The sequence below is a fragment of the Apaloderma vittatum genome, unplaced genomic scaffold, assembly GCF_000703405.1.
Source record: "Apaloderma vittatum isolate BGI_N311 unplaced genomic scaffold, ASM70340v1 scaffold13356, whole genome shotgun sequence".
NCBI lineage: Eukaryota > Metazoa > Chordata > Aves > Trogoniformes > Trogonidae > Apaloderma > Apaloderma vittatum.
The window spans coordinates 1-21,524 of NW_009720119.1; the positions used below are offsets into that span (position 1 = coordinate 1).

At 43.6% G+C, this 21,524-nt stretch overlaps 1 protein-coding gene across 1 annotated transcript in view; it reads right to left on the minus strand.

Moving 5' to 3' along the window:
* Positions 1–4,786: 4,786 nt before the first annotated feature.
* The window catches only part of LOC104275062 (sodium bicarbonate transporter-like protein 11), a 52,273-nt gene continuing 35,535 nt past the window's right edge, over positions 4,787–21,524 (minus strand). Inside the window, exons 9-11 of the mRNA XM_009870905.1 lie at positions 13,273–13,396; positions 9,824–10,030; positions 4,787–4,990 (exon numbers count right to left, since the gene is read on the minus strand). Of these exons, the coding sequence (XP_009869207.1) occupies positions 4,787–4,990; positions 9,824–10,030; positions 13,273–13,396 (535 nt within the window). The remainder of the gene's footprint in view (positions 4,991–9,823; positions 10,031–13,272; positions 13,397–21,524) is intronic.

Here is a 21,524-nt window from a genome sequence, read left to right on the forward strand (position 1 = left end):
AAAAAAAAAATCAGCCCTAAGTCCAGGTGTGAAATTTGAGTAGCTGACTATTACAGAATCAATCCCTTGAAATTAAGGTACATCTACACATTGAAATGGGAAGCAATTACATTCATCAACATGACAGTTCTATTTTACTTGCTTGAATTTCTGAAATGTCATTTTTAAAGACTAGGTTAGAGTTTCAGAGAAAACTGCAAGCACTGCTGGCCTCATTTTCCTTGTTATTCTGAGTCAGTAAGCTAGTGACCAAGAGGCCCAGAGACTGGGACTAGAGCTCCTTAAATTTACTAGTTGTAGATTTACTGAATGAAAATCGAGACAGATGGACATTCTATGACATGTCTGACTATCAATGTTCTTTTCTAACTCTCTGAAATATCAAATGCAAACCAAATACAATTACAACAACCTTCGGCACAGCAGCAATGACGTATCCATTAAAGCTCTGATTTAAAAGAAAAAAAAATATGACCACGTTTCAATAGTAAAGACACACAGCAAGGACACCTGTTCATCGGTTCTGAGCCATAGGAACCCAAAACTTTACAAACTTCTGCTAATGCCCTCAAGCTGGACATTCACTTGTGTTGGTAGCTGCTGGACTCAGCCCCATTTTTTCAGGATAAACAAAAGATGAATCTTCCCTAAGTTACGTGAAGCATAAATGACAGTAGAAGTGAGACTAAGCACTTAACTGGAAAAGGAAATCCAATCTTAGTGATTTTGGAGCAGAGACACCAAGCAAATGCTCAGCCTAGAGAAGTATGAAGAAATGAATCAAGGGCTCAGAGCCTTCCCCCTCCTTTTGTTTCTTGCAGCTTATTCTCCAAGAAGTGCAAGTCTCTTGGAAGGAAACATCCACAGACAGAACAAGATGCTTTCATGCATCTTTATTGCATTCTCATTCACCTCTGGCACGAAGAGAGACAAAAGCAACCCAGGTTACGATGCCCCAAAGAACCGAAGAAGTCAAGTCTTCAGGTGGCCATTGCTATAGCACCCAGCTGATATTTAAAAATGAAGGGCTGGAGGCTGATGCAGGAGCTACCCCATCATCTAAGCTGAGGCAGCAGAGGCACTGAAGAGAAAGGGAAAGCCTATTTTTTTTTTCCCCTCCTCACTCAAGCATACAATCCTACCTAAGAAAGTGGCCGGTGCAACCAGGAGGGAGAGTCGATGAAGATTTGGCACATGCCACAGCCAATATTTCAGCAGGTTTAAGCTTTGTGCTACATTAGACAAGCAGCAAGACAAAACTTTGCTTTCAAATCCCATTCTTCCAGTGCCTTCAAGCCTTCCTTCTAAGCACATCTGTATTAAAGGGATTTGGAAATCTCCTTTCTGCAAAAGACCCCCAGTCAAATCCCAAGTATGCTGCCAGTAGATGCTCTCACTTCGCTCTCAGAAGCTGGTGAAGGACACTCTGCAGGACCAAGGACAGGGAGGAATCCACATCTCCAGCCAAACTATCCACCCTCCAGAGCCAGGTGCCAAGGAAAACAGGGGCAATGGAATAAATTTGACCTCTCCTCCTTTCACTCTTCCTCCACAAGAGGCAAAGGGATACAGAAGAAGAGAGCAAAGCTCACCATAAAAATCTCAAGCACCTCAAATTTCCCCCTCTGGGGCACTCCAGGCACTACATTTGTATCTATTCCTCTGTACTGGATCAGAAAACACACACTAAAGAAAGGAGAAACTTTAAGGGGTTTCAGGAAACTTGTAGCTGAGTCCTGGCAGAATTTCCTTCTTCGTTCAAACCAATCTTAATATAAAAAATAAAATCAGGAAACTCCTACAGTTCAACTGAGTCTTAAAGAGTAATAATGTTGATGCATTTTGAGCCTACTTGACAAGATCTGGATGAACTTCCATACATTTTTATTTTTTTTTAAGAAAGCAAAAGTCCATAAACAAAGGTTGCAGTCATTAAGAGGAGATCATATGCAAATGTGTTAATTCTAACTTAAAAGGAAAATTACAGGTGTTCTTTGGCACAGGATAATCCGATTGTTCCGCTTCAGATTGTCCTGCTGGAAGATACCTATTACAAGCCATCTGTCTCAGTAAAGCCCTGGACTAAAAGTTTAGAACTCTTGTCCTTGATCTACATGTGTTCTATAAAATGCACAAGACTTATCACAATCCACAGCAGACCTAGAGTCGACAAGCCCCTAACCTGGAGTGAGAAGGAAAATAAAAAAAAAAAAAAGAGGGAAAGATGATTCCTTTATTTCCTCTCCCAAATCACAATGGTTAAGGATAATTTAACGGCCAGATTTGTGCAGCATGTGAAGACGACCAAGCCCACAACAGTCCAACTGACAAAACATTTGCCGGACCTACAAAAGCCGTCTTATTTATCACCCTGCCCTTAATCGGTTTATCTGTCTAAACCAAAACCCCAGGATACTTCTCAGATTGAGGATTTAGAGACTCCCGCCACTCAAAAGAAAAAAAGAAAGGCATCTTTGCAATTCAGAGCTCTTTGATGATGCACGTGTGGTTGTCTGGGGTGCAGATACTTGGATAGCTCAAATCCCCAATGTTCTGATACACTGCTGCTTTGAGATGGTCCAGGAATTTTACATTCCTGATCACCTTCGGTCTCAGTGGTTTATGGCAGATGCTTTATGCTCCATCTGGTTTTCATTACATGCAGATCCTTAAAGAATTCATCCTAATTTCTGGTTTCTGGGAAGAAATGGCACATGCTAATATATATATAGATAGACAGATAGATAGATAGATAGATGTATACACACACACACACATATACTTCACATTTGGAATGCAGTAGTTCTTGAGTTTCACTTGGCTCATCTTCACATCACTCTCCAGAAATTGTATAACACAGTGACATTTTTTAATATATACTTGCATTTTCGACCAAAACCCATTTTCTCTGGAATATTTCTAATGCTGGATTCTCCCTATCACAGTATTTCATCACCCGGGGCAGATGCACGCAAGGGAACAATTCTTTCAAGCGAGTCAATCCCAGCACCTTGTTCAGGCCAAGCCTGATCTGCTGTGTAGAACAGTTCATGGAAGTTTGCGGATCTGGCTAGAGCTGACAGCCCTGGGGCTGAGGAGCAGCAAGCTCACGTTAACCTGGATGCATGCAGAGCCAGAACACTGACCCTGAAACGGATTTACAAATCTGCTGACAGCCAAAGCTGGCTGCAAGTCCATCGTATGACGCTTTTGTGCCTGTGAACCTGCTGTGCTCAGGGCATTGACAGCCAGAGCAGACACTGCTCTGTCTTGAGATGCACATGGGTCACCACAAGCACGTCTGCAGCATTTCCCTTTGGAAGTGGTTCAATATTCCTTTTTAATGAAAAGTTAAACTTTGACAGCCTGACAAAGCAGAAGCCATAGAGATGAAGTGTCCCAAACCCACTCTAGAGGTATCCAGATTAGGAGCTTAAGTGCCCTGCCAGATCTGGTGCCAATGACACACGTGCCAAGAAATACTTCTATTTTATCAGACTCCTTGCTGCTACTCTGAAAATAATTTCTTGTCCCCTTCCTCCCCAACAAACTCTTCAAATCCCTCGAGAATATAGCATTAGCTTGACTTCACACAGAGCTTGCCCTTCTACCACCCCAAGCCTCCTGAAAATAGTTGCATCTCAGCAGCTATAAAGCATCTGGAGAAAGCACCCAGCACTCAGCCACTGTGCTAAGCCAGCACCTCATCCCATTTTATTCTTCCCAGCAGAGAGGATACCATTAACTGCAAAACACATCGTGATGAATGAAGCATTTCTAGTCAACAAAGCTGGATCTCTGTGGGAAGCAACTACTTGGCAACTCTCCCAGATACCTGGCATCTCCCTCAGCTGAGCTGCCAGCAGCTGACTGCTATCGTCTTTTGCTGGTAGTGACCATCCTTGTTGAAGTGTAGCAGAGGGCACACATCCATCCCCTGTCCAGGCTTGCTCTCAAGCTCAAACTGCTTTGCAAGGTGGCTTTGCACTAAAATACCTGCCTCCAAAATGGGGCTCGGATATCTGATGCCAACTCCAAGGCAGATAGCCCTCAAGAGAGGTGCAGTGGGGAGGGCTGGGGCACTGTGGCTGAAGCTAAGGAGGATTTAACAGCAGGACAGTGGGTGATAGAGCCCCGAGGTTCTCCTTGCCTACACTCTTTATTTTATGCAAACTTTCTAGGTTTGATACTTGAATATATTCACCAACTCCTCACTAAGCAGCAAGAAACTGAATATGTTTTGATGTCAGGCTGAGCCTCTGTAATCGTGGTTTGCCCCGAAGACTTATTTTTGCCTTTAAGAATCTCTGAAAGCGAACATTTGAAAGTGAAAAGGGAGAAAGTGACTCTTAAAACCAAGAAGGGCATTGTGGGAGCTATATAAAGCCTGAAACCTGAGGCTCAGTATAACACCATATCACTACTCCTATGATCTGGCTACAGCAGACAAGCTATATCCTGTTTTTAAAAGCGCCAAGCTGAAGTTATTGCAGCTCAGATTTTGTTGAAGCATTCTCAGCTCCCACTGCATCACCACAATTGCTACTGATGCTGGCTTGCAAAGACAGAAGAAAGGGCCTATTAGGCCAGCGCTGACTAATTAGGTTGCAATGATTGGATCTGTGTCTACACACGACAAAAATCAATCCATTTAATCGCCTCATTGCTTAATAAAAATTAAAATCCTCATCTCCATACAGCTAGCATCTTCATTAAGGGAACGCTGTAAGATTCTCATCTACAGCATGCCACGCTGCCTATTCACAGGCTTTTGTCAAAATATTTTTTAAATAAGAGAGCTATCACACGTATCAAAGAACACATTCAATGCACACTGTAAACAGGACATCGCATCACAAAAATTCAAAGTCAGGCCAATGCTTTCATAAACATTGGCCAACATACCGTCAGTGAAGTCCAACGCGTACACTGGAAATCTTCGTGCAATGTCATCAGAAATCCCCTTGCCAACATTGAGAAAGTCATGCAGCTAAAGAAAGGAAGGAAGTGCTGTGTCAGTTTAAAGGCTCATGCATTGTTAAAGAGATTAACCTCCTTATTCAATAGTGATAGGAGCAAAACTGGTCACTCTGAATAGGGCATTCAAATCGGATTTTGTAACGATAATAAAAATAAACTCTTTGCGCTTCCAATTTATATCCTCAAAAGCATTGTAAAAGAGAAAATCCCCCAGATCACCCTGTTTTCCTCCCTTCCTTCCCTGCCGCACCCTCCCATTCATATCTGCATCCCTGCTTTGCAGGTGAGGGAGTTGATGCATATGTGACCCGCTGAAAACACCCTGCCCAACGGCAGGATTAGACCTTGGGTACCCTGGGGTTAAACACCAGGTCCGAGATCCCATCCCTCTAGAAATCTTCTTGTTCTGCAGATGCCATCACAAATCCACATGAAGCCTCCAAAAGGGGATCCCCAGCAAGTGCTCCCTTCCTTGACATTGTCACAGCACAGGGACACCTCAGCTAGAGCACAGAATCATGGAAAGTTTGGGGATGGGATGACCTTTAAAGGTCCCTTCAAGTCCAACCTCAGAATTAGTAAGGGAACTAAGACTGTCTATACCTCAAACTTCACCAAAAGGGAACGAGCTTGAGTAACTTCACATAACCAAGCTATCATTTCTGCCTGTTAAAAGACAGCAAGATCATTGTGAAAGAGTTCCAAAAACCCAACGTATTCTGTTTTATTTCTGGTTTGGGGGTCTGCAAGGTGCAGTGTGATTGTCTGTACAATCTGATGCTCATCACAGGCAATAGGGATATTTTCAGAAGTCTTTGACAGCTGCTATTGACTTACAGCCTCCCAATCCTCACAGAAAGCACATGGAAAGCATCAGAGCAGGCAACACTTGCAAGTGAGGCACCTGTCATTTTATTTTTCCCCCTATTATCCTCAACTCAGAGCACACATACTAGTCTGAAAAATCAAATGCACCTTTATACAGCACTAATTACCCCAGCTGTCTCATCTAAAACATTTCGTGTGTCTGCTGCAGAACTAGATGCAGAAGAATTATAACCTCTGCTAGGGAGTGTAGGGTGGGAGGGGGAAACAAAATCAGAGATCCAAAATTTTTACCAACAGATCATCTCAAAACAGCACCGACCTCTTCCTTTGGAAGATCAGAGCAGTAGTTGTACCATGGAAAGCTCTCCTTTAGCAGGAATACACTGGGCACAGATAACACTAGGGTTTGGGGTGCAAAAAAGATACCTCAGAGGACCATCTCCTTTATCAGCGACTACATCTCATATTCCAGCTACTTAAGTCAGTTCTGTTGCATTTTGGCCATACACCGGTATGACTTCAGGACAGTTTCAACTCTTTAAGCTGTACAATCATGACAAAAAAGACAGCAGACACCAGCATACCATCTGCGTTTTAAGCATTTCCGAAAGAGCTATGAGCTTAAACCATGTTTGGAGGCATATCTGAACATCAAAGCCATATGCACTTGAAAAGCAATTTAATTTTTCTCTCCCTCCCTCCCCAGAAAGACATTCCTGAAGGCACGAGTCACCCAGAGAATCACAATAGCTTTAATGAGTAATATGTTTACTCGTCTCACTGCAGTGAGTACAGGGGGAAAATGATGCTCGGGGTATCTCATCTTCCGGAGAAGCCACATGCTTGCTGCTGGCCTGGGGCCGAGAGGGAAGGGGCACTCATGCACAGCGCCTGTTTGTAGGAAGCAGCGAGCATTCAGAAAAGGAAAGCACTGCCCAGCTTTGGTCCTGCAAGGAACACTGAGGCAAATTTCAGAGAAAGGGGAGCCCAACGGGTTATGTTCGAGAACCCACAATTCCTTCAAGCATTTATTTCTTGCACAAGTTTAGCTGAGGCTGGGGCGTAGGGATGTCAAGGTAAGCCTCCTCAGTGGCTAGGCACAGGGAAATCTGTTTGCCCTGCATGGCTAATCCTCCTCTTGCTTTCCTTTCTGCCCTACTAACAGAAACAAGGAATCTCTTTGGTTGGAAGAGACCTTTAAGATCATCAAGTCCAACCGTTAACCTCACACTCAACTCAGGTTGCACTGAGAAGATAAAAGACCAAGTTTACAGACCTCTGAAGTTCCTGCCCTTTTGGGGTTTACTTTTATCCCTCAACCTATCCGCCATGCATCTCCATTGTCTAACTCCACTCCAGACTTGTTTCAGTCTGGATTTTGCCTCCTGCCATCTTCTGAGCTTGCACCTTGAGAGGCTTCCAAAAATCTTGGGAAGGACAGTGCTGACTTGCCCTTTTTGATCTGCTTCTTCATACACTGCAGAGCTGGGAATGTCTTGGACTACTAGTGGTTTGAGTGCAGTGCTGGCAATAAGGATCAACACCGAGGCCGTGGGTTCGATTCCCGCTCGGTCCCCATGTGTTGCCAGGTCTAGTCGAGAGGTGGCGTCCCTGCCCAAAACAGGGAGGTTGGACTAGATGATCTCTAAGGTCCCTTCCAGTCTAGGCCATTCTAGGATTCTATGATTCTTTGTCCTTCAGTGGGTCAAGCCTGGCTCATCCACTGGCTTTCCACCCCATTCTGTGGTGTCACCTCTCGTGGCCCTGTCATCTTTTTGGTTCAACATCCTGATACTCGGTGGCTTTATCAAGGAGTTCAGAGCTGCATTTCCCATCGGCACTAAGCTCAAGGCTTATTAGCCATCAGGAACCACAGCTCGGGTACCCAGCACCAAAACCTCCTTCAGGCTCCTTATTCTCCTCTTCTGCAAGTTCTTCCAGGGCTTCATTCATGCTGCTCCTAATACACAAGGGAGGAAAGAGCAGCAAAAACAAACACACACACTAGAAACCCCAGACAACAGAAGAATCACAGCCAGAAAGCATCACAACAGTTAGGGGCTCCTCAATGAACAAGATCAGTTAGATGCATCAGTAAACAAGAGGATTTCAGGCTGACTTAATTACAACTGAGTACGTAGCCTTCTCTAAATAATCCTCGAAGATGAGCCAAAGCAAACTGACTGTGCTGCAGGCACAGCACGGTATGCAACTGCCATGTCTCCTGCAGCATTTTAGCAGAGGTGAAAATGAGCACTTGCAAAAATCCCACCTCACAGAGCATTTGAGTCCTGTTTCTCTCCCACCACTGCAGGACCAAGGGAAGGAAGCGGCAAATTTTTATGTTACCAAGAGACTTTATCCTCCTGCCTCCCTGAGGGCTCACTTGTAATAATACAGTGGCTCAGGATTAGGGTATTTATTTCACTGGAGGTGGTTCATAGGTTGAAATTACACCTCTGGCCTCGTATGAGTTTGTGCTCATATTAAACTCTTCCTTTCTAGAAGGCTCTCGCACAGGGCAGGGACAGGGAGAGGAGGTGCCGCTGGAGATGGCTCTCATAGGAACTGAGGAACACAGCCTATGATCTCAAATCAACCTCACTTCTCCAGACTAATCTTTGCTTCCCTGGAAATCTCCAGCCCAGCTCTTAATGTCTATGCTGGCAAAGCAGAGTAGGAGACAGCTTCTTCCAAGAGACATGAGAAAGAGTTAGTACTACACAGGCTGCGTCTGCCGAGAGCTGAAGGATACGACATTTTTAAAAACAACAATTTACCAAATCCAGTCCAAGAATGGTCAACGCCAAGAGCAAGTGCTAAAGTAAGAAGCACCACTATCTATAGCGCAGAGTTGTCAAAAATTTGCCTGGCCAAAGCTGCTCGCCCACAGAGGCAGGTAAGAAAACATCTAAAAGCTCAGTGTTGCATCCAGTCCTCCTGTTCACCAAACTCCAGAGCAGAAAATTCTCTATGGATATTTAAAAAGGGTTAGTTTCAGGAGAAGACAGAGTAAGATACTGGGACTGCTCTAATAAAAACATCTCCTTTGAAAGCCCAAGTGCAAAGGGTTAAACCTACTTTCAAATATACTACTGCAACTACTCTGAATACCACTGCCCTGAATGACCCAGGTTTCAAGAGGATTTTGAGATTTGTTCTGCAAACTTAAGAGCAGGTATGGGGTCTAGCAAAGTTCAAAGCGCTACCTATAAGTGAGGGGATTCTGCAGGAAAAACATGAGCTTTGCTCATTTCCAGATGTGCAGATCAAAATCCCTTAAGTCTATTCCAGGAATAAAAAAAAAAAAAGTGATAAGTTAACCAGCTTCTGCACCGTAGGCAACCCAAAGCTTTAAGGTTATTTGTAATTCAGAGAGAGGAGCAGCAAGCTGGAGATGACAGTTTGTTTTTCAGGTATGCTGTCTGGTTAAAGAATGAATTTCTGAACGGAAAAGCAAAGCGATGACCAATACACAGGAAATTCCAGAAAAGAAAGCTGAATTACAGCATTTCCCTCAAACTTTAAAGCACAAAGCAAGTAACGTTTTACAGAGCTACAGATCAAACAGTGAGAAATCAGGCCAAATACTGACAGGCAACTTGAGTGAAATTACCATGTAGAGATGGCCAAGAAGTCTTTTGGCTGTGGGAAAGACAAGCAGCAGCTTCCTTCAGAGACTTCTGACTGCAAGGATGAAGTACCTTGGACTGACAAGGCACAGGGATCCATTAATCCCACCCTTGACTAAGCATCTGGAATCAAAGTCCTCTAATATTTCAATCCCCTCCTGCTCTACATCCATTCAGCACCTGCCTCTTTGAAGTAGGTTTTTCCTTTTTTTTATTTTTAGATTTACAGCAGGAGCAGAGGAAGGTGGACATACACACGGCAGCCGCTCACAGAAACCTCAGTGTTGAGAGCTTGCTAGGAGAACCACATGGATGCAAACAACACAGCTGCTTCACCTCTTTACCCCAAAACCCTTGCATACAACTTAGAACACTCGACTTACCTTGAGTGGCTTAGGACTGTGTGTGTTGTGCTCATCGCTCATCGCTGAGGGTCTCTGATTCACCACCGTCAACAAGTGGCGTTGGTGGACTAAGGCTTCCTTGAACTCCTCCTCAGTTTTGGTTTCTAGGAGCTTCTGCCGAAAGGTTATGTCTGAAAACATCGTGGCAAAGGTCCTGCCCACCTCTGTGGCAGTTTTGGTACTTTTCTGAGTGCAGGGAAAAAAGAAAAATACAGAAAAACATCTCATAAACTTTTTTTCTCGCTAGGGAAAGGTAAAACCACTGATTTTTCCCGTTTAGCACTATGTGAAGAGCAAGCTGCCTGGCCTCCAGGATCCCAGGGACACCCAATGGAGATGGTCACACGTGGAAATTGTTCCAACAAACATACCAACCACAGCAGGATCCTGTGAGCATCAACACACAGGTCTTGACCGGTCCTGATCCGTCTTACCTGATCAACTTCCCAGGACTCAAGCCAAAGCTGAATCATGCTGAGCATGCGTTTTATCCCCAAGTTTCTTTTCAAGGCCGCTATGACTCAACAAATAAGAGTCTTTACTATCCTACAGCATCTCAGCATTATTGCTACTGGGGTGGAAAGAGACTGTAGTTAAGGTTCCTGCAGGCAGAAGCATCTTGATGTCTTTTCTGGAAGATCGAGATTATCGTGCACATCTGCTTCACAAGCTTCCTATTTTCTGGGCATTAAAACTCAATTTAGTTGGCCTCTCCAGGGCAATTCTGGCAGCACAAGTGGAGGTTAAGAGCTCTCCACTAAAGTAACTACTGGCATGGAGGAAAGCACAGGGAAGAAGTAGCTAAGCATGCACACAACGTACTCTATCCTCACTAAGAGCTTGGAAGGGACAGGAGACTTGCAAACATGAAAAAGTAACAAGTGCCTATTTTCAGGCTTTAACATCTCTGTGAGCCACAGGCCTGATCATTGAAGGTCCCACTTCAACAGTACCCAAGTCTGCTTTTCAATTGCTTCAAGCACCTTGGAATTTATATACAAAGGGTACAGAAAAAGACTGAGCTCCCGGCACAAATTCAGCAAATCCAAGCTTTACAAACGCCGAGCTGCTCAAGTGCTTGTACCGCTTTGGACAGGACAGGTAAGATACTTGTCAAGGCAACGTTACGTAGAAGCAGAGCTCATTAGGAGCTCCTTTGGATGCAAAATTTAACCCACTCGCCTTAGCTCCACTCAACAATCATTATGCAGCAGCTGCTACAGACACCCAAACAACCACCCTCCTTTGGACAGCCTCCAAGCTCCTCACGTTACTGTGAAAAGTAGTAGCAAGCATATGTGATCGATCCGAATCCGTTTTCATGATTCATAACAAAGCAGATGAACAGTTTTCTGCGTGAACACAACCAAAAAAGAGTTCAGCATCGCCTGACGCAGAGCCATGGACGTGTGGCTGACAGTGCGCTAGTCCCAAAGTCATTGCTACCATCTAGACTTGCTCCGTCACCCACATTGCCCTGTCTCCACCTCTCCTTCCATCGCTGGGGATGTCCTTTCAGACAGGCTTGCTAGGACACATTCAACTTAAGTTTCAAGGAAAGAGTTTGCATCTCAGTGAAGATATTCTGCTCTGGGAGTTGCTTTTAGAGTTTGTAAGCTTGGTCCTTTCACACTGAATGAGCCTGGCTTTGCCGTCACAGCGGAGGCTTCTCCTTTCACCTCTGAGCAGCAGCAGTCTTTGGGCTGGACGGTGCAATGGATTACCTCAAGCTGCCCAATGCTGCTCCTTTTTTTGCTTTCTCAGAGAGATGGTTGAGAGAAAAAGAGCAGACATTTGCAAGCAAACAATTTTTTTCCATCCCCCATATTCAAGAAGGCCAAGGAGCTGGATTCCTCAACGCAACAGATGCCATTTTCTGGGCTTTTTTTTTTTTTTTTCTCCCCAAGCAAGGCTCATTTAATCTGTTACTGTCAGCAGGTTAATTATTTTAACTGCTGTACCAGAAATGCGTACTTTGAGCTGGCTAGATGAACTCATTTAAAATAAAAAGCATATTGGCAACTGCAGCTCTGCTTGGCCTCCACTCCCTTTCCTTGATTTGATGCTGTCCATTGGAATTGCAAACTCTCGGGATAGAAGCGGATGCAGAGCTGTTTGCTGGGTGCTTTGCACGTAACTGGCCAGAGATAAGCGAACTGCCATACCAGGAAAAAGAGATCAATGCAACTGCGCACCGGTTCACTTGTTTGCCTGCTGCTTTTCATAAAGAACATCAATATGTTTTCAGCCTGTCAGGTTGGAGATCTATGCCAAACGCATTGAACTGCTCAGTTGGGAAAGATCTGCCAGAAATCCTGGGAAATAAGGAAACACCAGTATTTCCATTTAAACAAGGGTGGTGGTAGAGGGAGGGGAGGAGACAGAGAGACCAGACTGGAAGGTCTCAAGGTCACACAGATAGCATTGAAGAGCAGGAAATTGAATCAGGATATGTCCCATTCCAGACAAGGTCCCCAACTTCTCCAGCACCTCCCAGAAGCACAGACTTAGCAGCCCCAAGAGGTAAACAGCCATCTTAAGGGTGAAAAGGTCTTGAGCTTTGAGCCATTCAGCCATTAGCTAGAACACCACACCATCTTCATCAAGCCAGTGCTTTCTAGGAAGACAGGATGGGGATCCCCAATTGACCTTGATGCCCTCCGTGATACTGCAGTACGTGTGTACTGCTAGGCCATTTGTTGGCCCTGCCTACACCAAAGAACAAGTAAGAGTGCTTGAGCAAGCTTTAACCTTGCTGTTTCAAGTGCCAAAAGCTACAAAAACACATTCCAAAGGACCTCAGGACAGTAGGACACCTTGCAAGCACCCCAGCTCCCAGATAGTCTCACTCATCTGCAATAGAGCTCACAAAACATCTTCCTCTTGGCTACATCTATGATTGCTGCAACCACACCTGCAATTTAACGGTCTGTCCCATCAAGAGAAGCTGGGAAGCATCAAAAGAAACTGGGAAGTGACCCAGATCTTTGCAGTAGGGCACCAGCTGCATACTCACAAGAGCCCTTCACAAGCACAGCTTTAAGCAGGAACAGCATTCCTTACCTCTAAAAACAGTAGCTAAACTGGTAAAGCTGGAGGGGAGAATCTGTAGAGTAATACATGCATCACAGTTGGAGCTCTTAGTGAAAAGTGTTTGAGGACTACAGACACAGTTCATCTGCAGTCTTCTCCTCCCAGTTACGCTAGAGGCCATTCTCCAGTATAAAGACAAGGACATAGTTGAATAATTTACCCCTCACAGACACTTAGGATAAACCATCTTGACAACTGCTGAGAAGATCTCAGGCCTTGTCACATCGTCTTGTCTTTTAAAAATAATATGTTGTCATTAACTCTAGGAGACCAATAAAAAGAAATTCTGGGAAAACCTTCTGAAGCACTAGAGCAAACAAGAATGCAATACTCACCATTTTAGGAGGAGCCAAGACTAATATCACAAATCTCACTTCGCAGGAGTTTTCACCCCAATTTTGAGGCCTCTCCAGACGGCTGATGCAAACATGACGTCGCTGAAGGGACTTTATAGTGCAACTGTTAAGGAAGATGGCATCATTACACATGGCACTATGACACATGGCACGCTCTGTCCTGGTGTGCAAGGTTTAAGAGGCACATTTCAACTTTGAGAAACACAAAATAATACTGGTTGTGAAAGGGTCACTTCCGAAGTCTTAAACTAAGTTACTGTTAGCCCAATTTTGCTAATTCTTTCATAGAACTGACATCCACATTTTGATGGCAAATAACTTTCAAGATGTATTCTCTTTCATTCCCCATCTGCTTTTTAACAGCCAAGAAATCGAGAGCACAATATACCTAGTACTTGTAGTGCTACAGAAGCTTCTACAAAAGAAACCTCTTACAAAAAAAAAGCTGTATTACCAGAAAGAAGTTCACACTTCATTTCATTTCACCTGATCTCCCAAAGTGCTTTTGGAAACGTTCAGGCTAGATGCCAAATCAACATATTTCCACTTCTTTTGCCTTGGACAGATCTTATTCTCTGTCTAAAAGGCCTTCCCTCTTTGCTCTCAGCTGTTATTTTTTCCCCCCTTTCTGGTACAGGTGTGTTACACAAACCAAGCTGACATCCTTGCTCAAGATCTTGGAGGCTGTAGCAGGCAGGATGACTGCTCTGAAGGAAATTCTTGGCTGCAATCCAGCCAGCTGTGCTGGGCATGTGATGACTGTTGGACTCCTGTAACAACCAAAGATCAGCAACAAGTTGTTTGAAACCAGCCATGAAAGACCAGGTCTGTCTCCACCTTGGGGTAGATGAAAAGCTGTGATGTGAGACAAAGCAGCAAAGCGGCTTGGTTTGGTTTAAGGAGGAGGCTAACACCAGCCTGGACTGCACTCTCCTGTTTTTATTAGAGCCACCTACTACTTCTCAACTGTTCTGAAAAGCTCTGGTGAAATATGTACACAGAGGTTGCCGACTGACAGGTATGTTTTTCTGTTTCAGAGGGATTTTTTTTATCCCTCCCCTGTTTTTAGTTCTGGTTCAAAAATCTCTTCACCTGCTTGCTTCCTTTTATTCATCTAGCAAGCAGCTATCACAGTCTTTGTGACAGGAGGATTCATCTCTCATTTAACTTCTCTTCCATAATCCTAGCCCATTTCTTTCCTTTTAGCACATACTCCTCATACCTGGGCATCTTTGAAGGTTGTTCTAGTAACAGCTCCTGAAGATCTTTGGCCGGGGATGTACTAGCATGCTGTATTTCCTATTAAGTTCTAACTTGCATTCAAAAAAATCACACCATCAAGTATTTTCTGACTGGGTTTGACCTCCTTGATCACAGACTGGAAACAGCCTACTTGCACAAAGTAATCTGACAAAGTTTGAGAGCAACCAAGCAGCTTAATGAGAACAATATAGGCCATGAATAAGGAAATTAATTAAATACTGTCGTTTAACTCCCACCTCAGCCCCTTGTTCTTTTTCTACTCCTATCAGTTTTGAAAGAGAGAAACATCAAGGCAGGCCCTAAGGTTAGGAATAAATTTCTTCTCCTAAAGTAATTGAAAACAGAGTGCAAGCTATCTTCTCAACTAAACCCGTAGTTTGGATCTGCAACAATCCTTGTCCTTCCTTCCCAAGGGATTAAATTAGCACAGACAACACTGGTTTTCACAAAACCAAAGCCCTGGGTAGCAATCCTGCTGTGGCTGAACAGCTTACAAGTCTCCTTATGTTACAGTTCAACAAGCCAAGGAGGAAGACACAGGAACTCCAGGCTTCATACTCACAGGAGAACCTTTAAGTGGTCCAACACCTTCAGTTCCTTCCCCATCTACCTGAACTGGTCATCAAGAGCGAACAGTTAAAGCATCATTAGCAAAAAGTCTCTAAGGTCCCTTCCAACCTAGGCCATTCTATGAAATCCATTCTCAGCATTTTCATACCTCAAGTACTGAGCTCACTGATGAATTTGTTTAGAAAAGGAAAGCTTTCTAGGTATTTTCAACATCGTTTCTACTCCAGAGATGTCCAGAAGCAGGTATCAGATACCAGCACATGCCCCAGTGCCTGGATATCAAGGCACACGTGTGAATGTAAGCTTGTGTTGTGCAGGTACAAGTTTCCAGCCATCTCTTGGCAGTATCTACTTGCCTGCTCCCACTCCATTTGAGTAAATCCAACAACCAAAAACCTCACAAAACCCAGAATTCAACTTGCTCCTACCTGAAGCAGGAAAGTCAACATGTGAGAGCCCTGCTCACCCAGCTACAATACGTGAAGTCATCCTGCAATGTAGCAAGTTATTTGGAAAAATCTATTATATAGTGCCGTAATTAATCAAGCCACGTGTTCTGTAGCTAGCTTTCTCTCTGAAGCGACAGGGTCACGTTTCAGCTCCAGTAACTTGTCTCAAAGACTCTGCTTTTCAGAGATGACAGTCCTGTCAACAGTCCACATGGCTACAACGTCACCTCAGCTCTAGAACTTCTTGAGTATGGAGGGGAAAGTTTGACTCTAAAAGGCTTCTCTTTGTTACTGCATTACTTTCACATACGAGGTAGTTTTCCTGGCACCCATGCCAAAAATTTGTGTTTCTCTAATAGAAACCCACTGTCAGTTTGAGTCTTCTCACACCTAAAAGATAATTCCTTCCAATTCTTCTGTGAAGAGCTCTATTGACACCGACACATGCATCTGAATCCCAGTATCACACCGGTAAAACTGAGTGTCAACCACTGGAGAATTTCCAACCTAGTTTAGGTCAACATATGGGCACGACTTAAGTCGATAATGCCTTTAGAAAGCAGGCTGAGTTGGTTTAGTGGTGGCCAGAGCAAAAACCAGACTTAAACAGGTGCCACAGAAGGTCTGATGCACCCAAGCATCATTGCACAGAGGGGAAAAACTGCTTTTGTGCAGAACGCAGCCTCATCTACACAGAGCCCGGTCTCACTCTGTTTACCCATTTACCTGGGGAAAAAAATAAACCAGAGTCTCACTACTTTTTGTCCAAGGCCAAGTCACTTCCCCCCTGCATCTGAAATTTTTCTTCAAATTCAAGCTATTACTTAGTGGACTCAAATCTTACTCCTTGGTGCAGCACTTAGAGCTCCCAGTTTTGTTTTAATTCCAGAATCCAGATACAAATATAATACAAACCAGAACTGAAGGGCCTACTAGACGTTTGCAAATATTTATAAAGAACAAAAGTGATTTGGTTCACGTGGAGAAATCCCAAGTTATGTAAGACTGCAGGTAAACCTCAGCATAGTTCAGACCAAGAGGAGAGTCACTTTCAAAATGAAGCAACTTTTTTCAAGTACCATTTAAGTGAATTCCCACTAAGGAAAAAAAAAAAAAAAATTGAAGCACAAGTAGTCAAAGTCCAAGAAAACCTGAGAACTTGCAAGACATTTTCAGCTGACTCTAAATCAAGTCTGGTTTGGCCAAAGCATCCAAAGTTCTCTTTCGGTTTGGGTTGAGCTAAATTTGATTCTCCTTTGGTTTGGCCAAAAAGCTGAAAAAAAATAAATAAAACAAATCTATTTTCACCCAGTATTAGTCACAGATGGAAATGCTGGTCTATGATTTACTGAGATGCCAGGTTGTGTTCTCAGCAATTTTATCTTGATCCTCTGATAATTGAGCTCATAAAAAGGGCATTTAAATTACAGCACGCATTAAAAATCTTTCCAGACTGTGCATCTAGCGGCATTGAGCGTGGCACCTCTGATGGCAAGAGCTGGCAAAGCTCCACTGACTCACATAGGCTGCAGGTCTGCCCCACACCCAAGATGTTATCAGAGTAATAATACATTTCTCAACCAAATCATTAAAAGGGTAAAATTATAGAGACCCAAGAGAAACAGAAACCCTCTTCAAACAGGGCAAGAGAGGAAGTTAATTCAGAAAGAAATTATCTCCTGCAGTAAGAAAAATTGCCCAGCAGAGGTAATCAGCTCGCCAGCCTTTTCCTGTCCCGACGCAGAACAACAATGACACTTCTTGTTCTCATCCACTGCAAATAAATCTTCCTTCACGGAGCAGCTCGAGGCACAAGCTTTCAGAAACCAGAATTTGCAAGTGAGGAATGAAGCAGTGACCAGCACGCCAGCTCACCCGCAGCTTGGCACAGGGCTGCTTCAGCCACAAAATCGCTCCAAGCTGGATATCGTTCCCAACTGGTAAATGCACTTTGCTGGGCTCCAGAAAGACCCATCCTCTCTAGCAGTTAAGCTCTCTAAGGGGAAAGCATTTCCTACAGGGCAATGCAGAAGGAGACGTCTCCTTCTCCTCATACACATGCTGCAGGCACAGCAACGAGTCGCCCTTCTCTCAGACAGATCTCCTTTGGGACCCAAATTCCTAAAGAAGAGTTTGAATTGGAAAACTCCTTCTCACAAACACAGCACTTACCAGAGCCCCAATTCTCCAGTATAACCTGGGACAGCCCAACAAGAGCGGCTGCAGCACTTAAAATAAAATTAATCAGGTCTTTGAACCCAAAGACGGTTGCTGAATATTCTGGAGAGGAGGTTCTCATTTACAAGACTCCAAATCTTGTAACCCTTCCTCCAAAGGATAATATTTGGTTTAAATGGCTGAACTGTTTTGCTCTTTGGAAGAAGGGGCACTATTCTGAGGAACACACATCCTACAAATAGCATCCCTATTGGAACTCTGTTCAACAGCTAAAACAGAAGCAACGTGGCTTTTCCAGACCCACAAATCCCTGGGTCTGCACAAATCCTTTAATACACAAAATAGGCCATGCATTATTTTTGTTGAGATCCATTAGCAGCATGTTTCACACAACCATCAGTTACACATTAAATCAGAGGAGTTACTACTCGTAAACTTTAGTCTGTTTGAACAGCCGTCTTGCTTATTACCCAGAAAAACCTCAATACTCATTTCTGAAAGGCTATCTGGGTTTTTCCGAGTTAAACTCCTCCACAGGAATGACTGCAGTGACACACTATACCAGAGCAAGCGATTTTTATAGCAACACAGAGTACACAAATCACTAAACCACTCTTTGCTTGCAGAGAGCTTTTTTTCCTCTGCTTTGCCTGTTAAAACAGCTTTAGCAAATCAGCTAAATGCACTGAAAATAAGTCCTTCACCAATCCATGCGCTTTATCAATGCAGCCAGGGGAAATGTCTCCTCAGCTACTCGATCTAGACTACGAAGCAGCTTGCTTTCTGTTTTTCTAAGGATTCAGCTTTGGAAGAAAGCAGTATCTATCTTCTGGAAGAACAATATAGCCTGGAGGTTGTGATGCCCAGGGAGTTCCACTCAGCTCAGGGAGCATTTGCTCAGTAACCCACAGAGCTGACGTTTCTCCTAGGAGGACATCAAGGAGAGAACTCCACCAGCAGTAGGCTAACAGTTTCTTTAACATCCTTAGCATTAGATATCCTTCACTCTGAAGGAAAAAGAAATGAGAAAACAGGCATTTGCATCTCTATTTGTCAGACAGTGAAAGATGCAACTGGGTGTGACAGGACTTGGAGAAGTGCCTCTCATCATACCTTCCATTGGATAAGGAAAGGCAGGGGAGGCTTCCTTGGGCTTTTTGAAACACAGAACTATGTGACATCAAAACCAATAGCTCTCACAGGAACTTCTTTCTCCACCTGACCCAGACATGAAAAGAATTCAGTTTACACCCTCCAGACTCAGCATCATGGTAGGTCTGGGTGGTTCACGGGGAACTCCAAGCACCCTCCTGGGAGTATATCTACCTGCTGCAATCGTTGCACACTGGAGGGGGACCAAAGCACCTCCCTAAATTCCTACTAACGGCAGAGCTTCCTCATGCTACATAACAGAGTAAGTGAGAAGAGTTCGGCAGTCCTCATTCTGGGGACAGGCTACCCCTTATCCCAGGTTCTCTAACAAAAACAATCAACCAGCAGCTTCATAGTGAAAGAAGAGATCTCCACTCCTGTTTGTGTCTTCTTGTTCTGGCAAATGTTATAAATAGGAGGAAAAAAAAACCCCAAAACAACATGATCTCTTAGGTCTCTTCCAGTCTAGGCCATTCTATGATTCTGTGAAACGAGTTGTGTCCATGGTTTCTACAGCACGAGATCGTCTCCTTGACTGATGAAACAAAATAACTAACCCTGAAAATTTGCTTTTTAGTTAGAAAACCACCCCGTACACAAACACGTAGCAACCTTCGCTCTTTCAGAGCTGAGGATGGCTGGTTAGTGGGGCAGTACGGTGCTACTCTCAGCTACACAGAACTTTAGTAAAGGAGGCTCAAGGTTTCCATAAGCTTACGTACCCTGGTATAGCTTCAGCAAGATGCAGTTTTGGTCATTCTCAACAAATAAAAAAGCTTACTGCGAATCAGAAACCAGGTGTTTTCCTGGGCTTCAGTGAAACATTCGAATCCTGAGAATTTCAATTCCTCAATGGTTTGTTCTGTCATGTGGCTATAGCCCAGATCCCTATGGTGCATCTGACCTTGCTGGCAGTTTAACAGACCTGAAACTATAAGGAAAGTACCAATTCCCAAAGAAGCAGAATAGATGCTTCACCCTAGGTTTTCTGCACCACTCTTCCCACTGAGGATAAGTGAGATAAGAGTAGTCCCTCTCTCTGGCACAGAAGAGAGAAGGAACCAAATTTTTGTGTCCATTAGGAATGCTCTTCTGCAGTCAGGCTCTGTGTAATTCAGTAAAAATCCTACATGAGGTGTTGTTTTGTTTTTTTCTTTCTCAGCTAATTGCAGCTTTAATAATTCCTTTTCACAGAATCATAGAATTGTATCAGCTGGAAGAGACCGATTTGAAATCAGTGCAGAAGTAAGAGTATCAAAACCATAACTCTGAGCTTCTCTTCTTCACTGATATAATCCTATCATGATACTCAAGCCTAAGTCATCCACTAGGAATAAAAAAGTTAGTTAAGGTGCACAAAAATCAGAAGTACTCATTTAAAATTTAGCAAAGAGTATAGACTAACTGCAAGGATAAAGAATAGCGGATATCTTAAAGGTTCTTCCCACTCAGATGGAAATTTTTTTCATCAATAAATTCCTTTTACTTCAGAGTTTTGGAAGTTGTTTTGCAATCTGACTTCAAGAAAAATGTAAGGTCTAAAAATATGGTTCACAATCTGTTGCACAATAGCTACAGCAGAAATACAGCGCAACAATTAGATAATTATAGTTAATAACTCATCACTGCTTTCCCACCACTTTCTTCTCCCTCTTCAGAATAACAAAAGGAAGAAACAAGGAAAGTTTTGCACAAGACACCTTCAGGCTGTAAGCTTATTTTTCAAATCATGTCTTGTCATGGAAGCTAGTATTACTCACATGGATGCATTTAAAGCTCTGGCACACTTTCTACAGGAAAGCTGAACCTACCCTTTTCAGTCTCACATATATAATCACAGCGACCTCTAGAAGTGCTTTGTTATTAAGCCAACGCTCTCCAAAGCTCTCCATAGAGCCACAACACAGTAGAAACTTCCACCCTCTAGCTTTCCTAGAGTAGCACGGACGTATCCTTATTGCTGCTTGGCTACCCACGGCACCCAAGGTGGAGGAAATTGCCCCAAAGCCCTTTTCTGATCAGCACAGAGAGCCCATTTTGCTGTATAAACTCAGGTTCCTCTTTGCACAAGCTGCTCTGCACAGACCAGGTGTAGGAGTAGAGGTAACCATAGCACACGCAGCATAGATACTACTCAGATTACTTGTTTCTCAGGACAGAAACCTAATCTGCAATAGTTTCCTTTTTACATAAGGGTCACATCTTTCTCTTTCATAATAGATTAGAAACAACAGTGGGTTTTTTGTTGCTTGCTGGTGGGTTTTGCTTGTTTAAAAAAAAATTAAATTATCATCTATTTCTGAGGCAGAACATTTTACATTTTTTCCAGCCATAAGCAGAGGGTAGAAGAACTGCTCATAAAAGGTAAGCTATTGTGACAGTTGTCCTAGCAAGCTGGCTGTGAAAGCTAAAATATGTGCATGCACTCCCCGAGCCTTTAGGCACCTATCCAACATATCCTAGTAATTTCTCTGGGAATTCACGTATTTCTTGACAATTTGACTTCGAGACTGTATGTGCGTAAAGCAACAGCCAGAAGTCGAATCATGTTGCTTTGGTTGGCTCAGTGACTCGGGTTCTGGCTTTCCTCTGTGAAGGGACTGCTTGGCTCAACCAACA